The 26,037-nt window shown below is 39.6% G+C and overlaps 1 protein-coding gene across 1 annotated transcript; it reads right to left on the minus strand.

Moving 5' to 3' along the window:
* Window positions 1-2,977: 2,977 nt before the first annotated feature.
* On the minus strand, window positions 2,978-24,689 carry scn1laa (sodium channel, voltage-gated, type I-like, alpha; the record flags this gene model as incomplete). The annotated part of the gene is made up of 26 exons (XM_079277184.1): window positions 2,978-6,048; window positions 6,167-6,437; window positions 6,544-6,641; window positions 6,780-6,921; window positions 7,986-8,042; window positions 8,182-8,448; window positions 9,530-9,652; window positions 9,761-9,934; window positions 10,226-10,380; window positions 10,482-10,614; window positions 12,694-13,179; window positions 13,330-13,686; window positions 13,779-13,952; window positions 14,055-14,293; window positions 14,415-14,547; window positions 15,912-16,283; window positions 17,469-17,729; window positions 18,386-18,592; window positions 19,649-19,790; window positions 19,935-19,998; window positions 20,673-20,891; window positions 21,990-22,081; window positions 23,414-23,542; window positions 23,639-23,719; window positions 23,899-24,029; window positions 24,426-24,689. 26 exons carry the CDS (start codon window positions 24,687-24,689, stop codon window positions 4,862-4,864), a joined length of 5,958 nt encoding a protein of 1,985 aa, XP_079133310.1. The 3' UTR covers window positions 2,978-4,861.
* Window positions 24,690-26,037: the final 1,348 nt, after the last annotated feature.

Consider the following 26,037-nt stretch of genomic DNA (forward strand, 5'->3'; position numbering starts at 1 on the left):
TTTCCATAATAATCCTACAGAGTAATTACATGGCAGATAATCAAGGTGTTGTACTTAGCAAAGAGCAATGAATACTTCATGTGTTTTTGCACTTACAAAGAACGCATTTGAAAACCTATTAGAGGAAAGACATGGAATATGTACCCCTTGGGATATGATGCTATTGCATTCTAATGGCTATACCCATTGTGGTTTGTACAGACCATTATTGATCATAGAGCCATGCCCAATAATACAAGCAGCTCACTTGCAAATTAACTCCTTTATTTCTTTTTACATGTGTGTTACTTGTGATTTGTTTGCTCTTCGCTTCAGTGCACATATGATGCATGTACTAATTTACCCGACAAACAGATGTTGATGTTCATGGATTTCTATTGTCTAGCAGTAACGATATTGTTGTCATATACCTCATGTTTTTTTCGTGTGTTGTGAGCAGGTTGTGAGTTACTGAGGGAGTGGTTCCCTTGAAACAGTGAGTGTGTGTGTGTGTGCGTATGAGTGTATGTGATTTGGCGATTGAGAGAAAAAGTGAGTGTGCGTGTCTATTAGCATATGGAAGGTAGGGGGGTACTCACCACTACCTAAGCTAATAGGATTTTCTTCCCATCCATCTACAGCAAATTAAATTACAAAGATGTTATGGGCTGTATTCTCAGATTTCTCTTTGAATTGTTCCCCCCCCCCCCCCCCCCCCCCCATGCCTCTCCATGCATCCCAAGCCAAATAGACATCATTTCACATATAACATGTCCATAACAGCTGGCGAGACACACGGGTGGGGATGCCAGACCAACTTCCGACCTTCCACCCTAATGCAGGCTAACAAAGGAGCTTGATGTCATGTTGCTGGGCAACTGGCGAGGAGAATCTGCAGAATCACTCTTGATTTACAGGTCATTAAAGTAGGAAATATGTAACCGCACCTTTTGGAGCTGTGTGCTGGTTTCAGTCTTAACCTACATTTCAAGTACATTGGCTCTCTTACATCAGTTGGCGTTAGAGGCTAAGATTATTGTTTACAGAATAAGAATCTTTTCTATTTTTCAAACAGCAAATAATTGTTTTTTCAGAATGTTCCATACAGCTCCTTTAAAGCCAACAATGATGACTTAGAGTCATTTATAATCTTATATTACATCATAACAGTGATTATAATGCATTATAAAAATATTATAATAATGTATAACAACTATGGGAGTTAGATCCTTGGAAAAAAAAAGTCAGTGCGTGACCAGCAATTATGAAGTACTTTGCTTGACTGTATATGTCATTATAAACTGCCTGATCATTTACAATTTTTACATAGCACTATACATATTTGTGAGTTCTTTTTTACTATAATTATGCAGTTCTAGCAGATTATAATGCATTTTAAGTATGTAATGCATTATAGACACGAAAGTGTGACTCAAATATTTATCCAGAGGCAGCTCAATTGTTCTGCTGACTGGCTTCTTATGAAGACAACATGTGCGCTATAAAGTACAGTGAGTGAGGCGCAAACTGATAATCACATCATTGTGAGACAGTATGGCAGGGATTATCAGCACTTTGCCATCAGTCTCTTGTTTACTGCCCTCAGGATTCAGCAGCCACAATAGGTAAAAGCGATGTTGGACTGTGATGACTTTTTGGACTGTTATTAATAATTAATAAAATGTTCCACCCACTAATGACGCTAATAGTTTCCGGCAGGAGCCATAAAGCGCACTCAGAAACCAGATTCTTTCTTCTTGTACAAATGTTTGCGAAAACTAAACTGAAATTAAAATATCACAAGCCTGTACACATTTTCAGTTCAGAAGATTCCTTCTTGGTTAAGATTTTGAGGAACATTTTACACACAATGTTTTTTCTTGTCACTCAATATGAATTGCTTAAAGTCACACATTCATAAGTGCTTTTAATATCCCAAAGAAATATAAGTTCAACCATTTACAGTTTGGGTGCTAATTTTGCACACTGATAACTAACATTTTACAGGTTCTGAATTGACACTAATGCTGATTGTGGTTCGGTAACTATTAGCAACGTAACAGCCATTAAGCTTATTGAAACTGTAAAAGCTGATGCTTAATGTCTCTGACTGTGGTGAGCACTTTAGATCCATTTTTTTTAAATTGAATCCTCCCTCTCAACTGAAAGTTATCCCAACAGTCAGATCATTACTCATTAGTTTCATCCAAAGAAATAAACACTTTCTGTAGGTGTGCTCTGGTAATCTCTAATAAGCCTTTTAGACTTTTCAACGATCGTTAGGAACACCTCAACACAGCGTTGAACCCAAAAATTTGGTCTTTGAACAAAAATCTCTGAAACATGAATGAATCTCTAACGAGATTCGTGTGCCTATAGATGTTAATTATTGCACATTCAGAATTGTCAGACAAAGCTGGGAGAAGCTAGACAGGCTAATGTTGATGTAGAATATGTAAAGGTAAAAATACCTCTGTTTGTGGAAAAATAAATAAATTAAAAACCAATATTTTACACCAGTTCAGTTGGTTTCCTGAGAATAAAAATGTGCATATCACATATTATGTATTATACACACATTTAGTGCTTGAACAAGAACGTCAATTCAAACTTGAAAGAATTCCTAAATTATAAAGCTCCTAAACACTCGCTGCTCCCTCATGTACTGTAATTGTTGCTGAATATGATAAAACAGAACAGTTTCACCAGAACATGAACATGGATGATATCAGGGTCATTCTTAATGAAGAAAAACCAACCTATGGGCGGTTAGCCTCACTGGGCGAATATTTGACCTATAATCAACCTCTACCCCCTGTCACAGTCAGTAATTAAATGAAGGACCTTTCATACATGAAACCATACATAAATGTATTTTATATAAAGAAAATAAATGAATATTTCAGGCATACTTGAGGTACATGTCATCTTTATTCTTTTGGCGTTTCAGTGAAATGGGTTATAGCAGTGTCTTGCATGCAGTTTATTTATACACGACAAGCATTATGCATATGATGGGAGATGTTAAATTCTATGTCATCAAAACATTCTTTCATTATGCATAAAGTATAGTGTAAGTATTGGACGTTTTATTTACATGCAAAATATACTTACATTAATGGAATTATACTTTGATAACATGGAACAACAGATGAGGTTGTGATACAGTCTAGGGGGGGGGGGGTTGTCATAGCTATGGGAGAAGCTAAGAAAAGTGACAAAACTGCCAATATAAAATGTAAACAGAAGTAGGAAACATGAGATGTGTGATGCCATGTCCTTGAGACAATCATTCAGAATATTCTGAGCTGTCTTTCATTCAACTTAGATATCTATCATGATAAAGATTGAGAAGTAAACTGTGAAAAAAACAGTTTACAAAGCACAAAAAAAAACGTACAGATCGCCATTTCCAAAGAAAAATATGCAGTTAAAGGTTGAAAAGTAAAGTAAAGCTTAGACAACACAGTCATATAACATCACCAGTAATCAAACATAGAGCTTTGTCTTATGAAGTTAAACTACCGTCCATGTAAGGTTTTATAGACATTTACACTTTTCACCTCACAGCTCCTGCTAAATGTATAGTATCTCTGTCTGCCTGAATACAGCAGATCATGGAGAATACATTTGGTTTCATATCACAGGTGATACATAGCAATTCTTCCATACATTCTATAATTTCATAATCACTACGTTGAGGTCCATCATGAAAAACAACTGTGAAAGAAATCAGACACAATGAGGAAAAGGTGGACACATGGAGGAGACCTGTATTTTGAAGTCAAAAAATTTGAAGCGATGCTGCTGTCCTACAAATAGACAATATCATAGACGACCTCCTCCTGGAGCACACTGACGGAAATGTGTGGTTGAGCGAGGACATTTATAACAGGTTCAGTTACAGTGAGAAAACAACATGCTTTTTCTTAAATCGCCAGCTTTGAAATGCTAACCCTCAGTTGAAGACTCTTTTTTTAGCAGAGTTACATATCAAATCTGTACATAATAAGCAATATTGTAAATGGTACATAGCACACAGCAGGCTAAGATGACGTATGTAAATGATTTTGATGATTCAATAAACTGAATGTGCAAAGTCTTTCTGCCAAGTGTTACTGCTCTGCCACTGATAATCAAACATACGAGACCAGATTAGTTTGGACTGTAGAATGATCTCATGTTTCTGTGATGTTTAAAAAAACAGCCATGTCATGTCTGTATTCTTCACACAATGAAGCATTAAGATGAAAATAGTACACTCTGGCATGCGTAATCATGGAGAAACATTCATGCAGGTCTACACATCCAGTTGACCGCAGCAACTCCAACATGGTCTCTTGGATTCGTCAAGTATTCTAAGCATCAAGCAAGACGAGCCTTGAGGCAGTGCTGCTTGTTGTAAAGACTACCCTGGAAGAAACAACCCTTTTGAAAAGTAAAAAAAGAAAGTGTATAAAAATGAAATGAATCAAACTGTGAATTCTTAAATGAATGACATACAAACTGATTTTTTTTCTCTGCCTGAGTAAAAGGTAGGTAAAGTAATACAACAGTCAGTGATATAACAGTAATTCAAGACACTGGATAGCAGAACTAGCTGCAATAGAAGTTAAAGCATTAACGACTGTTTCTTTCAGAACACTGCAGCACATACAGCCAAAAGGCATCCTTGCTCCTGAACACAGCCAAAGTTGTCCGACTACAGTCTCTATGAGCCATTTTACACTACAGCGTTTAGACTCAAGTAAGCATGGTCAGTTTGGCATAGATATCCAGACTAAGGAGGGGAGTCTATGGATGACTTCGTCACTTTCAAAGGTTGTAAACATTTTGTCATTAATTAAAATGTCTTTGTTGCATCTCCAGCATCATTTTCCTTCTATTGCTCTCCGACATCTTTGCCCTCAACCTCCTTTTCACTTTTGTCTTTTTCATATTTGTTTTTTCCATTTGTTGTCACATTGTTACATGAAGGTTGAGGGGCTGTTGAAGGCGTCAGTTCACTTTTATCGGCACTAGAAATGTCTTGGAGTTTGCCTGTGACAAGATCCCCTTTGTCAATGTGTGTTTCATCCTTTTGAATGTAATCACTGGATCTGTCAGAGGGACTCATTGCAGCATGTTTCTTTGCATACTTCCTGAATGCTCTCTGGATGACAGTGGCTGATGTGTCCTCCTGTTTGCGGCGGAGGGTGGTAGTGATGGGTTCGTAGGACACTTTAGAAGGATTGGAGGCCATGAATCGCTCCTCCATCTCCCCCCTTAGGATGTCCATCTCCCCACCCTCGCCCAGAACACGTTTTGTAAACGCAAACAGGATGTCCAGGCAGTGAATGCGTTCCCCGCTCACCATGGGTAGATCCATAGAGATCAGTTCCATCTTGTTAGGCATGGCTATGCGTAATGGTGGGTCCAGAGCATTTGCAAATTCTGACAGCTTATTGTACTCCATGAACTGTGTTGCACGAGTATCAAACCTTTCCCAGACCTCATAAAACGTTTCAAAATCATCCTCACTTAGTGGGTCCGCGCTCTCCTCAGTTGCCACACTGAAGTTTTCTAGGATAACTGCAATGTACATATTGATCACGATCAGGAAACAGATGATGATGTAGCTCACAAAGAAGGCGATGCCCACAGGAGGATTCCCACAGTCTCCCTTAATTCTACTGCCAGGATGCTCTGTGCTATTGTTACAATCATCTTCATGTTTGTTGAGAATGGGAGCAAGTAGGCCATCCCACCCTCCTGAAGTGGTGATCTGGAACAAACAGATCATGCTGCTGCCAAATGTCTCAAAATTGAAAAGGTCGTCGATGCCTGATTCCCTCTTGACGTAGGCAAAGTTTGACATGCCAAAGATGGCATAGATGAACATCACCAAGAAGAGTAAGAGACCAATGTTGAACAAGGCAGGAAGTGACATCATCAAGGCAAACAGGAGAGTGCGGATTCCTTTGGCACTTTTAATAAGGCGGAGGACGCGGCCAATCCGGGCCAAACGGATGACTCGGAACAAGGTTGGTGAAACAAAATACTCCTCGATTAGTTTTGAGAGACACATGCCTGAGGAAAGAAAGCAAGAAAAACCTATTAAAAAGATTGTAAACAATACACAGACATATACTGACAAAGTGAATGATGTGAATTTATTTGAGCACTGCAGTGAACAGGCGAGTCATACCAATGATTGACAGGACGACGACGACGAAATCAAACACATTCCAACCATTTGTGAAAAAGTATTGGCGAAGTGCGATCATCTTCAACAAACACTCTCCAGTGAAAATGGCAATGAATACGCTATTAATTTGGCGGAGAACGTAGTCCTTTTCAGGAGTCTGATCTTCAGTTTCGACCATCATGGTTACCATATTAAGCCATATTAGAACCATTATTATGATATCAAACGCTTGTTTTGTGATGAAGTCAAAGATGTATCCTTGAATTATGTTCTGAAATAGACACAAGGCAGAGAAACACAAGTACATGTTGGGTGCTATGAAACAAGGATTGGATTTGTAATACAGATTAGATGCAGTCATGATTAAAGGTACATACTGATGGTCTAGGAATAGGCTTTTGTGGTTTCTTTGACCCCAGCTTTTTCATAGCATTGTAGTATTTCTTCTGTTCTTCAGTCATGAAGATGTCCTGACCTCCAAAGTAAACATGGGATGTGAGAAATGTTAAATCACAGCAAAGGTGATGAGGAGAAAGTAATACTGTTAAATATTGCATTTGTGTCAGAATAGCAAGTCAAAAATGCCCAAACATTTCGACAGCAGATTTGATACTTATCTTTTTCTTTTGCTGGTTGAAATTGTCTATGATGACACCAATAAAGAGATTGAGTGTGAAGAAGGCTCCAAATATGATGAAAATGACAAAATACCAGTACATTTTCAGGTTGATCTCATATTCTGGTTGGTCTCTTGCCTATAATAGTGACAGAAAATGGAGACATTAGTGCATTAAAGTTATAACCCTTAAGATTTAAGTCCCGGTTGATTTGGCAACTGGTGCTTACAGCAAGTGCGATTTCATACATACATTGAACACGCATGGACCACACTTGTATTTGTTTACAGTGAAGCCAAACAAACTCATGTTGCTGTAACACATCAGTTAATAATGATAATTGAAACTGGGATATGATTAAGGGAGAGGAGCCAGTTTGTCGCTTCTAGCTGGTGCTGTATAATAGTTGCCCACTGCTCCAAATACTTGGATGGGTTAAAAATTCACTGTGTGCTATGCAGAGTATGTGTGACAATAAAAATTGATTTACACCTATTTGATTTACAAGTAAAGGAGCGTGGGTGTTTGGTTAAAAAAACACAGGTCTTTAACCCAGGTTTTTGTGTCCTGTGCTATACCAAAAGTCAACATTATTTTAAGTTACGTACCTAAGTTAAGTAATAATACCTAGGATACGTTACGTTACGTAACTCTACTTCAGCCTACTTCACTCAGTAAAAAACAAACCACCTTTTTTTAAACCTAATAAAGTACTTTTGTTGCTCAAACCTAACCAAGTTGTTTCCTGGGAACACGGGAGATCATTTTGAAAAGACAGTGCATGAATGTAACAAGCGGAAATTGGCACGTTCAAAACTGACGCTTGCAGGTTGCGTAGAGCTTATTAGTTTGAAGAAAGCAAGTTGCCATATTTGACGAGCGCATGAAATGTGTTGAATATGTTGATTGTTATTCAATTTTGGATGGACAATCTCAAAGAAAAAAAAACTAAAAAACTAAGTGAATGACTTGAAAAACAAGTAATTCATTAAAAGACAAGAAGCAAATATATTTTGTCAGATAGCAACACTGTGTATTGTATTTATTTTAAAATATTTCTTTATGTTTAGCTATTTTCAACCTTCCCTACTTAGATAGATAATTACGGATCAAGTATTGTAACTTATTAAAGTATCGTGATATTATAAGAGAGATTATAAAAAGTAACAAACAGGATGGGCCACACACAAACATTTGATTACCTTGCTTCCAGAGTCCACAGCAGCATACATGATCTCCATCCAGCCCTTGAATGTAGCCTTTATAGAAATGAACGATATCCACAAAAAATATTGTATTCGCCCTTTGATCTTTACATTGCTTCCAGTTTTCCACAAATACAGCAAATAATGTATTTACAAGCTTAAATCACCAAGTATCTTGTGCTCAGTTACTTACCACTTGCAGCAGCGCAATGTAACCCATGCCAACATTGTCAAAGTTGATTTTGTGAATCTTCCAGCGAGTGCCGTTGCCCACACACTCTGACATGTTTCTCACCTCTGCTCGAGGGAAATCCTTATCATCGGTTCTGTTGACACAATGGCCGTACTTTCCTGCAAATAGGTTGACTCCCATGATGCTGAAGATGAGCCAGAAGATGAGACATACGAGCAGCACATTGAAGATGGAAGGAATGGCTCCAAGCAGGGCATTGACAACCACCTGCACACCAACACATAAACATAATCCATCTGTACAGCAGAAATCACAGGATGTAGAATTGACGCACAGCACTATTGAGTCATGGTAAGAATAGGAAAACACAAGAGTGAATGTTTCAGTACCAACATACACATCAGCATGAGCTCATCACAGCTATGACTGACACCAACAGCTCAAATAAAATGATTGTGCATGCAGGTGGGAAAAGAATTAAGAGGAAAGGTAGGAGACCGACGCGTTTCTCTACTGTCTCTAAAAGTTGCATTAGTGCTCACAACTACATTTTAGAGAAACATTGAAAAAGAACACCTTGTAGAGGCATGACGACGCCACAACATTTGCTTACTGTACAGTGAAATCTGATTGGAAATGAATAAAGCACTACTTCTGGTGCACATGAAAAGCTGTTCATGCAAATGAGGAAATGAATGAGCTGCTACACGAGGAAAGACCATCGTCTTAACACTGCTGTAAAGAGCTAGAACACCACAACATGAAAGCAACAATCAATATATGCCACATTGATTTCAGAAGCCGACACATGAATGCCTGTTTAGACCACCATTGCACAGAAAAATATTGTAATGGTGTGAGACGTTACAACAGATATGGCACAATTTAAAAGTTAAAGTTTGGCAGTTAACATATTATATCTATCTGATATCTGATATCTGAAGCTGGAGCCAGAAGAAGGTCAGCTCATATGACTTCATATGACTTCATATGAGACTTCTCATCGAACTCTCGGCATCAAAGCAAATAAGCGCATTCTACAAAATGACAAACTGTTCCTTTAATCAAAAATCAGTGGCGCATAATTACATGTTACATTTAATGAAAGATAAACGTCAAAAAGACAAACAACTTTGTCATTTAAATGTATAAGTCAACCTGAGGACAAACAGAAAGAGGATTAGGGAAGGACAGGAAGCTTCATTTAGAAGCAACACGTGTTTGGGGTATCAGCTTACGAGGTTTTGCAAAGTTATAGAGCTTTATGCTGCTCTTTGCCAGACTGCAGAGTGCTTTTACTCTGTACCAATGAGTGAGCTGGTGACAGTGTAAATGCAGTGACTCTTACCCTCATGCCTTCAAACCGTGACAGGGCTCTCAGTGGCCTCAGAGCTCGCAGGGTTCTCAGAGACTTGATGGTACCGAGTTCAGAATATCCCATGGCATTGGCTCCCATACTGACCAGTGAGACCTAGAACACATCCACAAACAAACGTCTTAAGAAACAGCAACCTACGAATTGTTTGAAAAAGCAAGTGTATACACGTCTTCCTGTGTAAGCAGAGGTGTTTCAACCTACATCAACAATGAGGAAGTCCAGCCAGCACCAGGCATTTGTAAAATACTTGGCATATCCATATGCCACCCACTTCAGTAACATCTCCAGAATGAAGATGTAGGTGAAGATTTTGTCTGCAAATTCCAACACTATTTTAATGGTCTTCATCTTCTCAATGTTGACATCCTCAAATGCCTGGATGTGTAAATGACAGCGAGTAATTCATTGTCAATATTAATACAAATACAGTAAATACATTTTATTCAATATCCTGACCTTACTTTACAGAGAACGAGAACTGTTCTATATTTGTAAGGTTAGACTGCGCTAACTCAAAGAAATCAAACAAAATGCTCTTTAATTACAACAGTTTGGGAATCTACTGCCTGATGAGAGATGCCAGCTACAATATGTAAATACATGAGAGCACCCAACTGAATCAGGTGTCCAAAAGCAACTTTATCGACATTTATCTTCCTGTCTTACCAGTGCTCCACTGCTAAGCAGGATTACGAAGACGATGAAGGTCTCAAACCAGTTGTGCTCCACGATCCGGAAACAGGTCCTCCTAAGCATCCACCACACCTTCCACCAGCCCACTTCTGCATTGACCTGACAACACTTGAACTTTTGCACACAGCCTGAGCAGAGACAAAAGGCAGATGGTAATTTGCCAGTGTAATATGGAGTATTAGATTAACACCAAGGCCAAAGGTTAAGTGGTGGTTGTAGTCGTATTCACCATCAGGAAAGCAGGCGTCAGGTTCCATAGCTTCATCCAATTCAAAGTCCACAGACTCTCCTCCCTCCCCGCCTGGCCCACAGTCTATTGTGCTGCCCTCAGAGGAGCTGAGCTGGCCATCGTCATCTACACTCTGTGGATGAAGTCAAGTAAAACCGGTGTTCGATGAGCAAACATAACAGAGCCATGGCAAATGTAAGCGGCTGACATGCTGAGCACCTGTCTGTCCACACGATTCATGCGCTCCATATCTCTTCACAATTAAGTCATTTTCATCCAAAAATAGTCATAAAATACCAAGAGACTTGCACAAAACATTTGCATTTGGTATGTTTTAACTGCCACTGAAAGTGATGTCTGCTGTTTGCCTTGTTTAAGGTTGTTGGTCTTCACAAGGATCACTGACATGCATCCAGTTTAAGTTTGAATCAAATGTATGATGGATGAAATAAAGAGCATGCATGAATCATTTTCTCAAGTCTTATGTTTAAATGTCGAAATGAAAAAAGCATCTGCATGTCTAAATAATAATAATGATTAAAAAAAACATCATCATTGACTTAACAGAAGAACACCAGTTGAGTGCTTGTCAACAGAGACAGCAATTAAAAGTCTACATTACAGCTGCTAGTGTTGTCTCTCATAGAGGATACCAGACTCTCAAAGACAGGACATTATACCAAAGGTGATGGTGACACTGATTAGTCACTTTCATTTTACATTTCTAAAATGATATCGTTGATGTTATTCATTGAGATAAACAAGAGTAAAAAGATCAGAGCACACTACTACTGTCTGCCAGCATCACTTGTTTAACCTGTCAAATGTTTGCTCAGCCAATTAGAGACACACAAGGTTTGCACAGTACTTGTTGCATACGGCCAGATCTATGAAAAATAAAAACTAAGTACATTTAATAATGCAGAATGATCTAAATATCACAGGAGATTTGCAGCCTGGCGGTGTTGTACAGTAGCCACTTGGTCTCTCCCTCAGTCTGCTGTTGTATTGCTTTCTACAGGGTGTGTCTCCTAATAGCTGATAGATGAAACCAGCTTGAATGCCTTCCTGGAGAATGCAGGAGCACTTGGCTGTCCTGGGACCAGCTGATGTCTTGCAGGGAATGATGTAAGCATGTTAGTGCGATATACTGCGAGCACTAAAGTCAATGTGTTGATGGTTTGTGCTTCAATCCGTCCATTCTATTTCTGTCAGATGCACTTCAGCAAATTCAAGAGTAGACTGTGAAAGATTAAATATAAGATTCCTTTAGTGTGGTTTAAATATCTTTAACATGGTTTGCAGAAAGCCTTTGTATGAATGGGCTGAAATCAGAAAACCACTATGTTATTTTAAAATGACAAATATCCTGGTTGGACAATATCCTGGTTAAATGGATTTGATGGCACGATGCAAAATCACAAATATTTCAAAACCCCAGAGAATGAAACAAAACTAAAATAAATTGCATTTAAATTAAATTAACTTTCGCTGATGTTTGAATGAATAAAAATATTCCAGAAATCGAAATGAAATACAAATTCAGGACTCTAGAGTGAATGAAGTAAGGTCATAAAAGAATGGGTGATCTGTTAAAAAGGCGAGAAAGAATGAAATGTAGAGTGTTCCTACGAGCAAGCAAGCAGCAATGACTTTGCTGACAAATCTTCACATAAAATTCTGCCTGCAGGCAAAAATGATTGACAGTTGAGACAAAATTTGAAAAACTAAAATTACAAAGTAAAGCAACAAGAATCATATTATGGACAGACAGTGCGTTTCTTTTTTCTTTCACACTGTGAGCTTTCCTTCAATGCGAAGCGCAAAGAGACAAGCACTCAGGCTTAAATGGCACATAATGTAATCTACGTTTTCCTGTCTCTATGGCCTCTCATCGTTAAAGGGTATAGGGAAAATATATATATCCCTATATGGTATAGGGAAAATACCCCGTAACACGCTCATACCTCAACGTCATGGACGATGGGCAAAGTGCTTCAATGTGACTACTGCGACAGATCAAACCACTCAGCCAGAACAACAGATATGTTTGTCAAGAACCACAACACTGAAATCCTTTGTCGTCTATCACACATCATTAACATCAGTGGCATAGCTGAAAAGACTTTAAAGGTCTTAAATGAGCAACTCATTTCTTACCATGAAGGCACTTTGAGAGACTAATTGGACCGATTCACAACAGCATCCTTACCATATGGCATCCTGCTCCTGCTGCATCAGACGAGACACTGCTGAAGTCCTCAGTGTTGAGGTTTTCAAAGTCAGACTCTCCCAAAGCAATAGGAACTATGACAGTCAGACTGGGATTGTTGATGAAAGACATTATAGAATCATCACTCTTGCTGCTGACTATGTACTTGTCTCCAGTTTTGTCTACTCCACTCACATCCCCATTTCCGTTCTTCGGATAGTCTTTGATGGTATGGTTGGGGACACCATTCGGTCCTAAAGGTTTGTGGAGCTCATCCAGAGATTTGTCCTCACCCTTCCATTTCTTCTTCCTCCTGAGACAGACACTGTTGCATCTACTTTGAAGCAGGGACTTGACATAGGCAAAGCCTTTGTGAATCCGTCCAATGGCAACCTGCAGGTTGTTGGTGTCCTTGTCATCATCCGGCGCTTGCAGATTGTCAGCACTGAATGAACTCAGCAGCAGGGCCAGGAACAGGTTCAGCACCTATAAGATAATGACATGACTTCATGTAAGACTGCCTCATCTTTTAGCTATTGTACTTTATGATAACAACAAAATGTGTGTAGCTATAAAACTGAATCATGGGTTGGCCAAGCTGGACTCATGAATTGACCGTAAGAGATGATGATGTACCACAAGGTTTCCAATAACCATGACCATCATGTAGACAGTGATGCACATGTGGGTCCCAGCCACCTCCATACAGTCCCACATGGTCTCTATCCACTCTCCACAAAGCACTCGGAACACAATGAGGAATGAATGAAAGAAGTCATTCATGTGCCATCGGGGCATAGTGCAATCCTCAGAGATTTTACACACACAGTCCTTGTAGTATTTTCCAAACAGCTGCATGCCAACCACAGCAAAGATGAAGACGATAATGGCCAACACCAGCGTCAGGTTGCCCAAAGCCCCCACTGAATTACCAATTATTTTGATCAGTGTGTTAAGTGTGGGCCACGATTTCGCCAACTTGAATACTCTCAGCTGTAAAAACAAAAGGAAAACATATCATTTTAAATCTTTCGCCACACAAAATGCACCGGAACATATTGGCTGTATGACACATATAGACTTACCAATCTGAATGACCTCAGAATAGACATGCTACCCCCTCTGTCCAGGCCAATCTCCACCACGCTTACACTGACAATGATTCCATCAAAAATATTCCATCTCTCCTGGAAGTAATAGTATGGGTCCAAAGCGATGATCTTGAGGACCATTTCAGCCGCGAAGATGCTAGTGAATATCTTTACCAAAACAGAAATCTGAAATGTGGATCATGAACTAACATCATAACTATTTTGCAAAAAAAACAACATTTGTGTACTCTACAATTACAATCCACTCACCACATTGCCCACATACAGCATTTTGACGAAACTGGGGGACATTGGAGAATGCTCCATGGCCATAAACATTGTGTTGAGTACAATGCAGATGGTAATGGCTAGGTCCACAAATGGATCCATCATAATTAGTTTAACCACCCTCTTGATCTTCAGCCATGCTGGACAACATTCCCAGATGAGGAAGGTATGGGCGAAATCAATCCAGAAAGGAGGACACCTATGCTTCGATTCTTCAAGCTCTGATGCACACAAGTGATAGAAAAACAAAAAAATATTTTGAACTGAAAATAACAAATGTTTTTTTCAATACCAAAGATAATCTCAAGATGGGATACTCATGCCATGGTGTACGATACCTACCCTCCATGGTGCTGGTTATGACACTAGCTATACTGTGAACTCTCTGTCTGGCCTCTGAGCCCTCGAGGAAGTCCATGAACTCCTGGTGTGTTTCTCCACTGGCCTGTTTGTACTCCGTGTCAGTGGTGTCAGCCTGGAGATAGAAAAGATTGTTACAGATCATACTGTGCTACAAAAAATACGTTACATGTTACCATGGATATACAGTAGCTACAAACGTGAATGCAAGTGTCAGTGTTTTGAATTACAATGCAAAGCTGTACAAGTAAAAGGAAGAAACAATCAAAGGGAATTGTGCATTAAAAAGTAATTTATTTCTGCACCAGGTTGACTCCAAAAAGGAAATCGTACAGTTAAGCCCTACAGTTAAGCACTACAGTACGCGATAACTTTAGTATAATAATGGCACCCTGTGGTCAGAAGCCACAGTTGAGCTTGACAACCAGCGTAGCTCAATAAACAAAAGTGTAACGGTTAAAAACAGCATTACCACATAAAAGTTATCTTTAGCATCCACCAAGGCTCTCGTGTCTAACAAGGGTGGCGGGAAGCCTTGTGTACCGCTTCCCCTCCAGTGTGTAACGGAAATTTCGCTCCACTTTATCAAATATAGTAACAGTATAAAGTTGAATTAAAATACCAGCCAATTCATCCCCAACGTTTGTAAAAGATTTTTTTGAAAATGTCTTCAATCTCCTCCAGGAGGATCATGAGATTGATCATGTGTGCGTGTGTCAGCGGGTGCTGGAGTGAGTCTGTCCATGGCTAATATGGCATACTGCTGCAGTAAACTGCATAATGTTTTGGGCTCCATGCTCAAGGACTGCAGGTGGTTGCAGTGACTCACACTTTTCAAAATGTACCTTTTATTGCTTGTGTGATACTGCCATATATTGACCGCTCACTGCTGACTCCTCACTCACTACTCTTAACTGACCCGCGGCTTCTAGGGGCCGCAAATGATCACACAGTTGAGTGCGTCGCTGCTGCTCAGCTGCCAGAGACACAGCCGGGGAAAACTGTTTGCTCACCTTTGTTTTGGATGGTGTGTTTGTTAACCGCTACACAGCTCATTGAACTACCAGTACACACACTGTTGAGTATCCCTCAGCTGTGCTCTGCAGCCAGATACACAGTGGTAGAAAACAGTTTGCTCAGAAGACTTGAAGCCCAAATAAATGATTCAAGTCGCGGTGACGCCTGCGAACAGGAGCCGAGACGGAGCTGAGATGTGCACACCTGGCGGGGTTCTGCACTCTACTGAATGCACCTTTCAAGTTGCTTATATTTTACGCCAGCTGCATTTTTGTCTTTTAGTGAAATATCTCGACAACTATTGCATGCATGGTCATGGACTTTGGTGCTTTGCTACTATTACAATATCCACAGTGTGAGAAAAGGACAAAGAAAAACAGGTAAAAAACGAAATAAATAGAGCTATGGACTCGGCTAAAATAAATTAAATAGGGCTATTGGGGATAGACAAGCCTTTCTTACATTGTCTCCAGTGGAGGCCATATCTACCGTCACTTTAGGCAGAAGGAGCCCGACAGGTGACGATGGGAGTGAATTCCCACCCACCAGAGAAACAACACCATTGCAGTCTACTGAGCTGTGCCTGATGCCATTGGGTGAAAGTAGGAGATGCGACAAGTAACTGCGTTGGCTCATACTGCTGCTGCGTCGATCACAACTCCTGGGAAGAAACAAAGAGCCCCTCCGACTCAGGTTGTCCTCAAAAATGCTGTTCTCATCATCAGCGAACTCATTTTCTGAGCCCATGTCCTGCGCTTGGCTTCGGAAACTGAAAAGGCTGGTCCTGCTGTTCCGTCTGGATGAGAAGAGGGGTCCATGAAAACTCAGAAAGGACTGGAAGAGAAAGATATTCTTCATTGGATACATGCCGATCGCAAAGAGGAGAGAAAGGAGATGACAGCGATCGTCATATGTGCAAATGACATTAAAGGGATTTCTGCGGTGAGGTGATGATAAAATTGCCTGGAAAGAATGATGACGGTCATAATGATGCCGGTGAGGACTGAAGGGCAACTGCAAAATTAAAAATGCATGTTGGTGATGACTCAGAATGGTAAGGATGATGATCATGATGGTGATGAAGGAGAAAAAGTTCATAGATGATGATGATGATTATTCTGGTGATGCTGATGCTGATGTTGATGATGATGCTGATGATGCTGATGGTGTTCAGGATAATGATTAGCATTGTAAGGAGGAAAATTGTTTAATAAAAAATGCATCTTGATGATGATTGGTATAAGAAGTTGATGATGACAAAGGAGAAGATGATTATGATGATAATGATGATGATGATGTCAATGACGATACCGATGATGATGAAAGGGAAAAATGTCATTGTGATATCATTGAATGAAACGTTGCATTGGTCTTAATTGCATGCATGGAAGTATTGTTAAGTTAAATTTGTAAGCAACTCATGAAGGATTAGAAAAGTTAGCAAACATGTTGAATTTCCCATAACGGATGTTCTACAATCCAACACTTGGTATGACATTGGAATTGCTCACAACTCTTGACTGCTGTAATGTAAGCTTAATAATCACATTATCTATCCATTTGCTTCTCCTCTCCTGACACTCATTTTGAGAGCTCTACAAAGAGCTTGGCAAAAGCCAGCGAGTCGTTTTATTGAAAGAACGTTGAACACATCTGCCAGAACAGCGATCACAGACTGGAGTTTTGATCTCTCCTGATGCTATCTCATTTTGTTTTTGTTGTCACTGGAGGAGCCATGCATTTCAAGCACTGCTACTGTCGGTAGATGAGTCAGTATTTCTACATTTGGTACAATTTTAAACTGAAAGGTTTAGGTATTAAGAAGAATTTAAATTTAAATTGTATTATTCTTGACTGATTCAGAATTACCGTAATGTAGATACACAAGTAAGAAATGATGGGAAAAGCACTGCAGAATATTGTTTTTAGGGTTGGGGACATAATGCGCTGAAAGCAGGGCAACAGTTCACGATACATAGCGGAATATCTCTGTTTTTATACTGATAGATAATACTGAACCTGATGTGCGGATGAGCATTTCATGTCATAGTTGAGCTGGTTTGCCTCCACAGAGAAGCGACAGCGACCTTTCCTCATACTGTCCTGTGACTCGGATTTAGGATCCTTCTCATCAGCCCCTTTGCCCTCCTTTTTTTTTCGTCTGTTGCGTCTCTCTTTGGCACTTTTGGAGCTAAGCTTGGAGGTGTCAGAGGAGCTCTCAGGGCCAGTGACTTTATCGCTGGCCTCCCCACTCTCTGCTGCAGCTGCTGTTGCTGCTGCCTAGAAGAGGAAAGAGAGGGCAATAAATACCAAACTGAGAATCCTATGATACATTGTTCAGTTTTTGACGACAAAGTTGTCAAAAAGGCAAGTTCAACTGCAATCTGCAGACAGACATAGCTTCCTGGAATCAGCAGGAAACAGAATACATCTTACTGATATAAAAAAACACACAATGGCTGGGTAGCATTTGGAAGAAAGCATTAAAATGATAATCCCTCTAGGTCTGAGGGGGGTAATTTACAGGATGCAGATTCATAACCATGTACTGCGGAGCAAGTCACACTGGTAAAAAATCCAAACAAAAAAGTGTCTTTGGTCCAGTCACTTTCAAATTTGATTGGCAATTGGCAACATTTAAATTAATTCAGTAGTTCCATGTTCTGCTGCCTCTACTCCACTGGAGTTCAGAGGGAATATTTGGAGAGGGAATATTTTTTGTGTAACATTGATTTCCCAACATTAAGGTCGGAAGCCTGAAATTCTGGTGGAGAAATGCTGAATTATTTATTTATCGAATTATTGGTCTGAAACCATGGTCTGACTTAAAGTCTAGAAATACTGGAATCAGCCATTTTTAATTTTAGAGAGTCAAATGGATCCTAACTTTGTGTTCTTTAAATGGAATCAGTCGGAAAATTTGGATTATCCTGTACCTGAGCATCTTCTTGCTGCCGTTTCAGCTGCTCAAGCATGGCCTTAAACTCTTCCTCCTTCTCGATCGCCTCCTTTATGGTGGCCTGGCTCTGCTCCTCGTAGGCCATAGCTACTACTGCCAAGATCAGGTTGATCAGGTAGAAGGAACCAAGGAATATCACCAGCACAAAAAAGAGCATATAGGTCTTCCCAGCTGCCCGCAACGTCTGGAAGGAAAACAATGTAGCAGTATACTTAGTTAATATACCGATACTTAATATACTTATTAACTTTTCTTTTATCCTAAAACCTACTTAAAATGTAATACAATTGAATTCAATAGATTAAATACCCTGTGAACTTTGCTGTAGTGACAACATCAGGCCAATAAAATAAAAAAATAACAACTATCACTGATCCATATAACCAAGAGACACTGACATTAAAAAGCTTGTTGTACCAAACAGGTCATGCAATTACATACAATGCAGTGTTGTATTACTGTTTGCTTTACTTACTGATACTACAAGCCTATTCAGTGGACACCTATATAGGCCATTCACGTTGTGTTTGCCTGAGTCACAGACGGACTCATCGTTGTTCCTTCTGACCAAGATGCACCTGCACTTCATTTAGAGGTTTGTTTGAACACTTTTAATACCAACATTGTAATGTGAGAATGCTTTGTCTTTTACAGAGCCCCACCTTAACACAGCAAGCATTGCCTCTTTATGTATTCAGAGAAGCGGACCATACAAATACAGCATCCTCCACCACACATGAGGTCAAACATTTCATCAACCTGCCATTAAACGAGCCGCCGCTCTTCTAACAGGACCAAGAAAGACTTATTATGGCACACAAGGTTAAGTAGTTTAAGCTTTATACAAAACAGAGCTATGCAGGAAGCTCTGCACTGAATTAAAATGTCACATTGATAAAATCAAGCATTTTACTGAGCAATATAAAATATCTGTTAAAAATATCAGGGCTCTGTATTTTTTTTAAATTATGAAACAAATGGAATCAAGTGCATTTTGCTCATTGAATTACAGATGTGTGTGATCTTTAAATTGACTGACAAAATGCATAACGCTAGTTATGTTTGTCCACTAACAGTCCTGTATGGACACCTTTAAATGTTGGCTTGTATTTAAATTGGTTGTAATTATGTCCTAAAAAAAGAACATCATTTGGATTAAGTGTAAAATTGTCTGCCCTGTGGAGTTCACAATATATATATATATATATATATATACTGTATATATAGACACACTGCCTACCTGCTGGTAAAGGTTTTCCCAGTAATCCTGTGTCATCAGTCTAAACAGGGCGAGGAATGCCCAACCAAATGAGTCAAAACTGGTGTAACCATAGTCTGGGTTATTTCCCGCTCTGATGCAAAGGAACCCCTCTGGACACTGCCTGCAACAAACAGAGAGTTTGTAAAGGTCAGACGGAATTTTACTTCACCCTATACACACTGTATGGCAACGTTAATGCAGAAACAGATGCATCATACAAGGATTATATACATTATATGTTGTATCAAGTCGGGAATACGCTTACCCCGCTTCACTGCCGTTTCCACAAAGCAATGGATCTCGTTTGCCTTTAAGGTAATAATAATTACCTGATGGGAAAAGAAGGAAATTCACACTTTTCTTTGTCAGCAGGGGTTGCAAAAAGGTCCAAAATCAGCAATGAATCATAATATTATATGATTATAATTTCAATGGGTACACTTCTACAATCTAAAGCAATCCAGTACAAGAGTGCTACAAACATAATCTCTATGTGAATCTTGTAGAAGACATTGGGCCAGAAAGGTGTCAATTCAACTCTATGGCCATTTTTGAGGCTGTTTAGTGGTGTTGTTGAAGTAGGAGGCATTATAATGAATAATGTTTCTGGAGTTTCTAATGTTTTTTCAACCCCAATGAGAAACATTATATAACATATAACAAAATAACACATCTCTCAATATGATGCAGTCCAATACTGTAACAGTATCATTAAATATAGCCTCATGAATTAATGTAATGTAGGTCTGACGCAATGTCAAGAAAAACTAAACATGAAAAGCCTCACATAGATGGAATATATTTAGGGGGATATTTGACAGCATTCAATTTCAGAGGTTTACCTAAAAAAGTGACTATTGAAAGAAAACTTAAATTACGTAACTTCTCATTTATCCTTTTGGTAATATCTTTGATGATTTTTGCGTTGCTGTTTTTTGTGCAGGATCAAGTTAAAACCAACACAAAGTAGAACAGAGGAAAGTAAAATACTCACTTGTATTACCCGAGTACGCTGTCCAGTTGAATGTGCTTGCTCCTGTTTCATCCGTTTCATTGAATGAGGTTGAATTATCAATTTCCCGTATACACTTTTGCTTTAAATGACCCATAAACAGTTGCAACCCTATGAGGGCAAAGACGCTTAGGCAGAAGACGGTGAGAATCATCACATCTGCAAGCTTCTTCACTGACTGGAACAATGCACCAACGATGGTCTTCAGGCCTGCCAGATACAGTATCACTTGTTACTCTAAGTAGTCAATAAAATCCACTGTCAATATTAACGGCATACAGGCATGCAAACAACAAGAAGTCATGCCATCGAGCTCTGTCTTTAAAAGAGTACTCCATCGATTTAGCAATGCACTTCTGTAACATTGTTGGACTGACAATGGAACATTTGAATAAAAAAGGTAAATGCAGCAGAACCAGAGACATTGTTGATTTATTGCAGGCATCTTCCTATTCAAAACCTGGTGCCTTCATCACCCACAATGCAATTGAACAGTTCTGTTAGAGATTTGGGTGTGTTATGCTATTAGCAAATAATGTGACCTCAAGCTGCAGGCGTCAGGCCTGCAGAGGGCTGGTATGCTCACTTATTTCTAACTCCACACTTCCAGATGTTTTTATTTTCAAACTTGTAGCAACTAGCCCCAGTGCTGACTCAAATTACATTACTTGAAGCAATTTATCAAACTTTGCACCTTTCCCTCTGTAGCCACAATAGGCTTTATATTTAGCTTTTTCACATATTACATAGTCCTCCTCAAGACCTGTAAACATACTTTAATGTATAAAGTAGGAGTTCCCCTTTAAAGTAAAACATTCATCTCTTGTTATTATTTCCACTATAATTCAAGCCATGAGATGAAGATCCTTCACAACTAGGCTATTTGATGTTTTAATAGCAAACAATAGAAATGCAGGAAAGAAATTCCTTAGCCACCCCCTTTTTTGGAATCATGGAGGCTCAATGTGGTAATCAGACAGTAACACAGAAAATTAGGATCATGCGTGTAAGTAATGATGTACATGCAACAATAATAGGACACACCCTCACCACAGATGCCCGCATTAACCACAAGCAAAGAGGAGCAAATTGCGAACAAGGAATAGTGCAAGAAACATATAAGCAAATGGCACAGATCTCACAGAGTAACTATGCAAACTAAATAAGCTATAAACTTGTCGCGGGAGCATCCAGCCTACATGTCATGGCATTTGCAGCAGGAGGGGCGGTAATTGGAAGAGGGGAGGTTGAGGGGCAGCCAGAGAAAACCGTGCAAGAAGCTAACATGCACTTGCCCCTACTGCTTACCTGGGATAACTGAAATAGCTTTAAAAGCTCTTAGCACTCTGAATGTGCGAAGCGCTGAAAAATTGGCTAGGGTAAAAATCTCTGTTGCATACCTGCAGGGAAACTTAGAATTAATATGGAATATTAACTGAGATAAAAATACATGTAACATAGATTGAAGTCAACAATGTTATTTACATTTTTGTACAAACAGTATCAGATGAAGCAGAAACAGTGTACACTGAGGCATGCACATTTGATAAAGTTAAAATGATAATGAGGCTATACAGGGATGAGCATAAGATGCACCATGTGATACAAACTTAAAGGATAAGTCTGTTGATATTGTTTTTTGTTGTTATTGTCGACAAATCCCCAAAAAAGACCAAAACCAACAATTTCCTTTGTGCCATAGACCTTTTTCTACAAAATGTATTAAAAACAAATTAGCCAAATTGTTGCACTGGGTGACATGTTCCTCCATTACAATGACTATCAGCAATGCCGCTGGTAAGACTCACCAACCAAACCAATCAGTAACTGTTTATGCATTCTTTATGGGATGAAAGAGTCAATAGCATTTCCATTCAGTTTTGTTTTTCCCATCCATCCAAAGATGCACTTGATGGTTCCTTCTATAGATCAGCCTTAGCTACATATCTCGTAAACGAGCTAAGTAATCGTAAAAGTTATAATTTTGTAACGTTAGTTCTGTAAGCACAGGTGGAGCCCAGTGCTGGACTCTATAGGTAAAACTCAATCACTTCAATCACAAGCACGCATTTGGTCATTGTGTAGCTGGCCAATCAGGACGCGCCTACTGGAACATGTGCTGACCCACAGTATATAATGCAGCACACCTTGCTGCCAAACTATGCTACACCATCTTCAGCGAGTAGTGTAAGAGTGGCAGGGCCCCTTTGGTAGAGAACTCCATCTGTGCTTATAGAACTAGGGTTACAATATTGTAACCTGTGTTCTAACACACATGGGCTCCGCCCTCTAAGGAAAAAGAGGAAAAAATGGAATCTCTCTAGAAATACCCCTGCAGACAAGACATCGACCAAGACATCGGCGTACATATGCCCTTGACACTCACCCACTGAGCAAAGCCGGCAACCCTGCCTGAGTATGATGGCAGACAGGGGGGTGTCTTGTATACTGTTGGGTTCGCACACATTCGACTAGGCATGCCCTGATTGGCCAGCTACGCTTACGCATATTTGCAGGAGGAAAATGAGTGCTCGTGATTGGAGGAGTGTTCCCCTTTATCCAGTAGAGGGCGGAGCCTTTGTGAGTTAGAACTATAGTAACACATTTTGGCAAAACTGTTGCTTTTGTAACCAACAGTGAAACCAGTAAAACATTCAACTTGTTTGTTGTCTGAACAAAGGAACATATGGGGAAAGTAATAACTGTTCAAACATTATTGTAAATGTACTTACGCCAGGAGAATTACACTGAAATCCAGCCAGTTCCAGGGATCTCTAAGAAAGGTGAACTTCCCTATGCAGAACCCTCGAGCTAAAATTTTAATGACGGATTCAAGCGTATAGATTGCGGTGAATGTGTACCTGTTGGAAAAAAATGTTTTTGTTGAACTAAAATGCATTTTTTATATTTAAATAACCCGAGCATTGAATTCAATGTGTAATTCGTGGGAAACTTACTCTACATTCTTTGCCCAGTCAGGCGGTCCACTCAGTGTCATAACTGCACAGTTAGCGAGGATAGTGCACATGATCAACACACTGAACAATTTGCAGTCAGTTGTCAAGGAAGCCACTTATTTATTGGGGAATCAACACCTTTTTTTCAAAGAATTGATCATAATCTCACACAAATTGGCAATGTAAACAGTTCATATATAATAGGGTAGTAGTATGGGCTCAACATAAACATGATTCATGCTTATCAGATTAATATCTACATGAAAGGATATGAGTGTACCAAAATCTTTATTGATATTCTTCTAAGAAGGTTGAAGGGGCTCAGGAGGTACACGGCAGGAGCGGCGTTGAAGCGGAAGATGACATTTCCTCTGTTTACTACTACAAAAGTCTGACAGAAAAAGAGGGATATGTATAAAATACTCATATTTCATGGCTTTCTTGCAATATGTCATTATAGTTTGCACAAATAATGAATGATATTAACATATGGCTACTTCCAACTACTAATCAAAGAGTAATTGATGACTTACAGAACACATTTCACTGTACAAATCACTGATCACTTTTTGTATATTGCTGACGAACGTCACAGAAATCTTTTCTACTGGCCTGGTCGTCCTGTTATCGAACATTCAAAGCCTCTGTTTAACAGCTGCATGCAGTGCCAGATGAGAGAATCCTCATTTCACTGCATCAAATAATATCTATGTCTTAACACAGTTAAGAAAAAGCTAAATGTTTGTCTTTAGACTTCATGCTGAAGTTTGAAATCAAGCAGACCTACTTTCTGATTGCAGTAGTAGGGATCCAAGTCCTCCAGCGGTGTCGACACCATGCCTTTAGGAGTGTCCCCGTACAGAAAAGGGAGGGATTTGCCCGCCTCCAGCTCACGGCTGGGCTTGGGCCCATTCTCATCATTGCATTTTTTCTTCTCTGCCTTGGGCTTCTTGGCGTTCTCCTCCGTGATACGTCTCTCGATGACTTTGAGGGACTCACGGCTAAAGGGGCGGAAGCTGTCTGGACCTGGTGGTACAAGCAGCTGTGCCATCTTTCATCCTGCGCCTTCAGAGTGAACAGCTAGCCTCTAACATCAGAAAGGCCTAAGGGGTCAGAACAGATAATGAGCTCTGATTGGAGGTTAACAACTGAGTTATATCCAATATGAAAAATGTTATTGTATAAGTATTTCTGGCAGCACATTTCGGCAGGTTAGAACTGCTTTAAATGGAGAGGAAGGTGGGTGTGGTTCTGTTATTTGGCCAGAGATCATCACCTCAGGAAGTAGCAGGCTGGAATGTGCCTACAGATGGGTGTCATACAACTACATTCATGCCAGCTGTGGTAAAATTAGATCTAATTATCTGCATATAAAATTAAGATTTGACATGACAATGATCAATTCCAGGTGAGGTTCTTGCTCCTCTATGCCATCCTTCAAAATCAAAAGAGTCTGCTTTCCCCTTAGAGCACTAAGACAGGGGCGAATAGATTAATCCTACTAATAGGCCTGACTGGTATGATGTGTTAGGCAGACCTATGCAGTATTAAATATGAATGCACTACCGACTGCATCTCTCTGGGTGCCCTGCTACTGAGAGCATTTGTTGCCTGATCTGAATGTAACAGTGGAATAGAATACTTCCACCCGGTGTGTCTGTGATGCAAGAAATCAATCATAAACACAGTGGTCAATCAACTGCCCACAGCACTGGGTTATACATGTGTGACGTAATTGTAACAACAAAGGAAGGTCCAAAAAAAAAAAAAAAAAGCTTGACTTTTAATATAAGTCTGTACGCATTGTCTGCAGGTCTACGTTAAGTTCAGGTTTACACTGAGAGAAACAACAGACACAGCAGTGAGATGTGTGCTTTTTAACATTACATTTTTTAAATAAAAGTAAATCATTTACGACCAGAGTTCAATATCATTTCCAGTCACATTTCACATAAAATACTGGTTAATGTTTCTCATGAAGTGATTGTATTGTATAGCTGAGTGCTGTCTCTTTAAATCATTTTAGGATAGCATTCTACTTTGTTGTTGTTATTGTTGGTGGCACAACTACTCTGCTCTGCGGTGGTCTTTATGAGTGAGTAACAAATAGATGTGATGCAAGTATATTCCATTGCAGTTTAGTGTTAGAAGTGTCACCCTTTTTTTTACAGGGCACCACATGTTGTTTGCATACTGTAATGTATGTTACAGGAAGTACTGAGCCTAAAGCATCGAGTAACATACCTGCGGTGTACCTGTCTCTCCATATAACTCCATAAGCATAGTTATAGGCTCACGGCTAACTCGAGCCTAGATCTATTAGAGGAATACAATCTAGTCTTAGTACAAAGTAACAGATAAACAATGGAGGAGCATTCACTGAAACAACAACAAGACAA

This window comes from Melanostigma gelatinosum (assembly GCF_949748355.1).
Source record: "Melanostigma gelatinosum genome assembly, chromosome: 10".
Classification (NCBI taxonomy): domain Eukaryota; kingdom Metazoa; phylum Chordata; class Actinopteri; order Perciformes; family Zoarcidae; genus Melanostigma; species Melanostigma gelatinosum.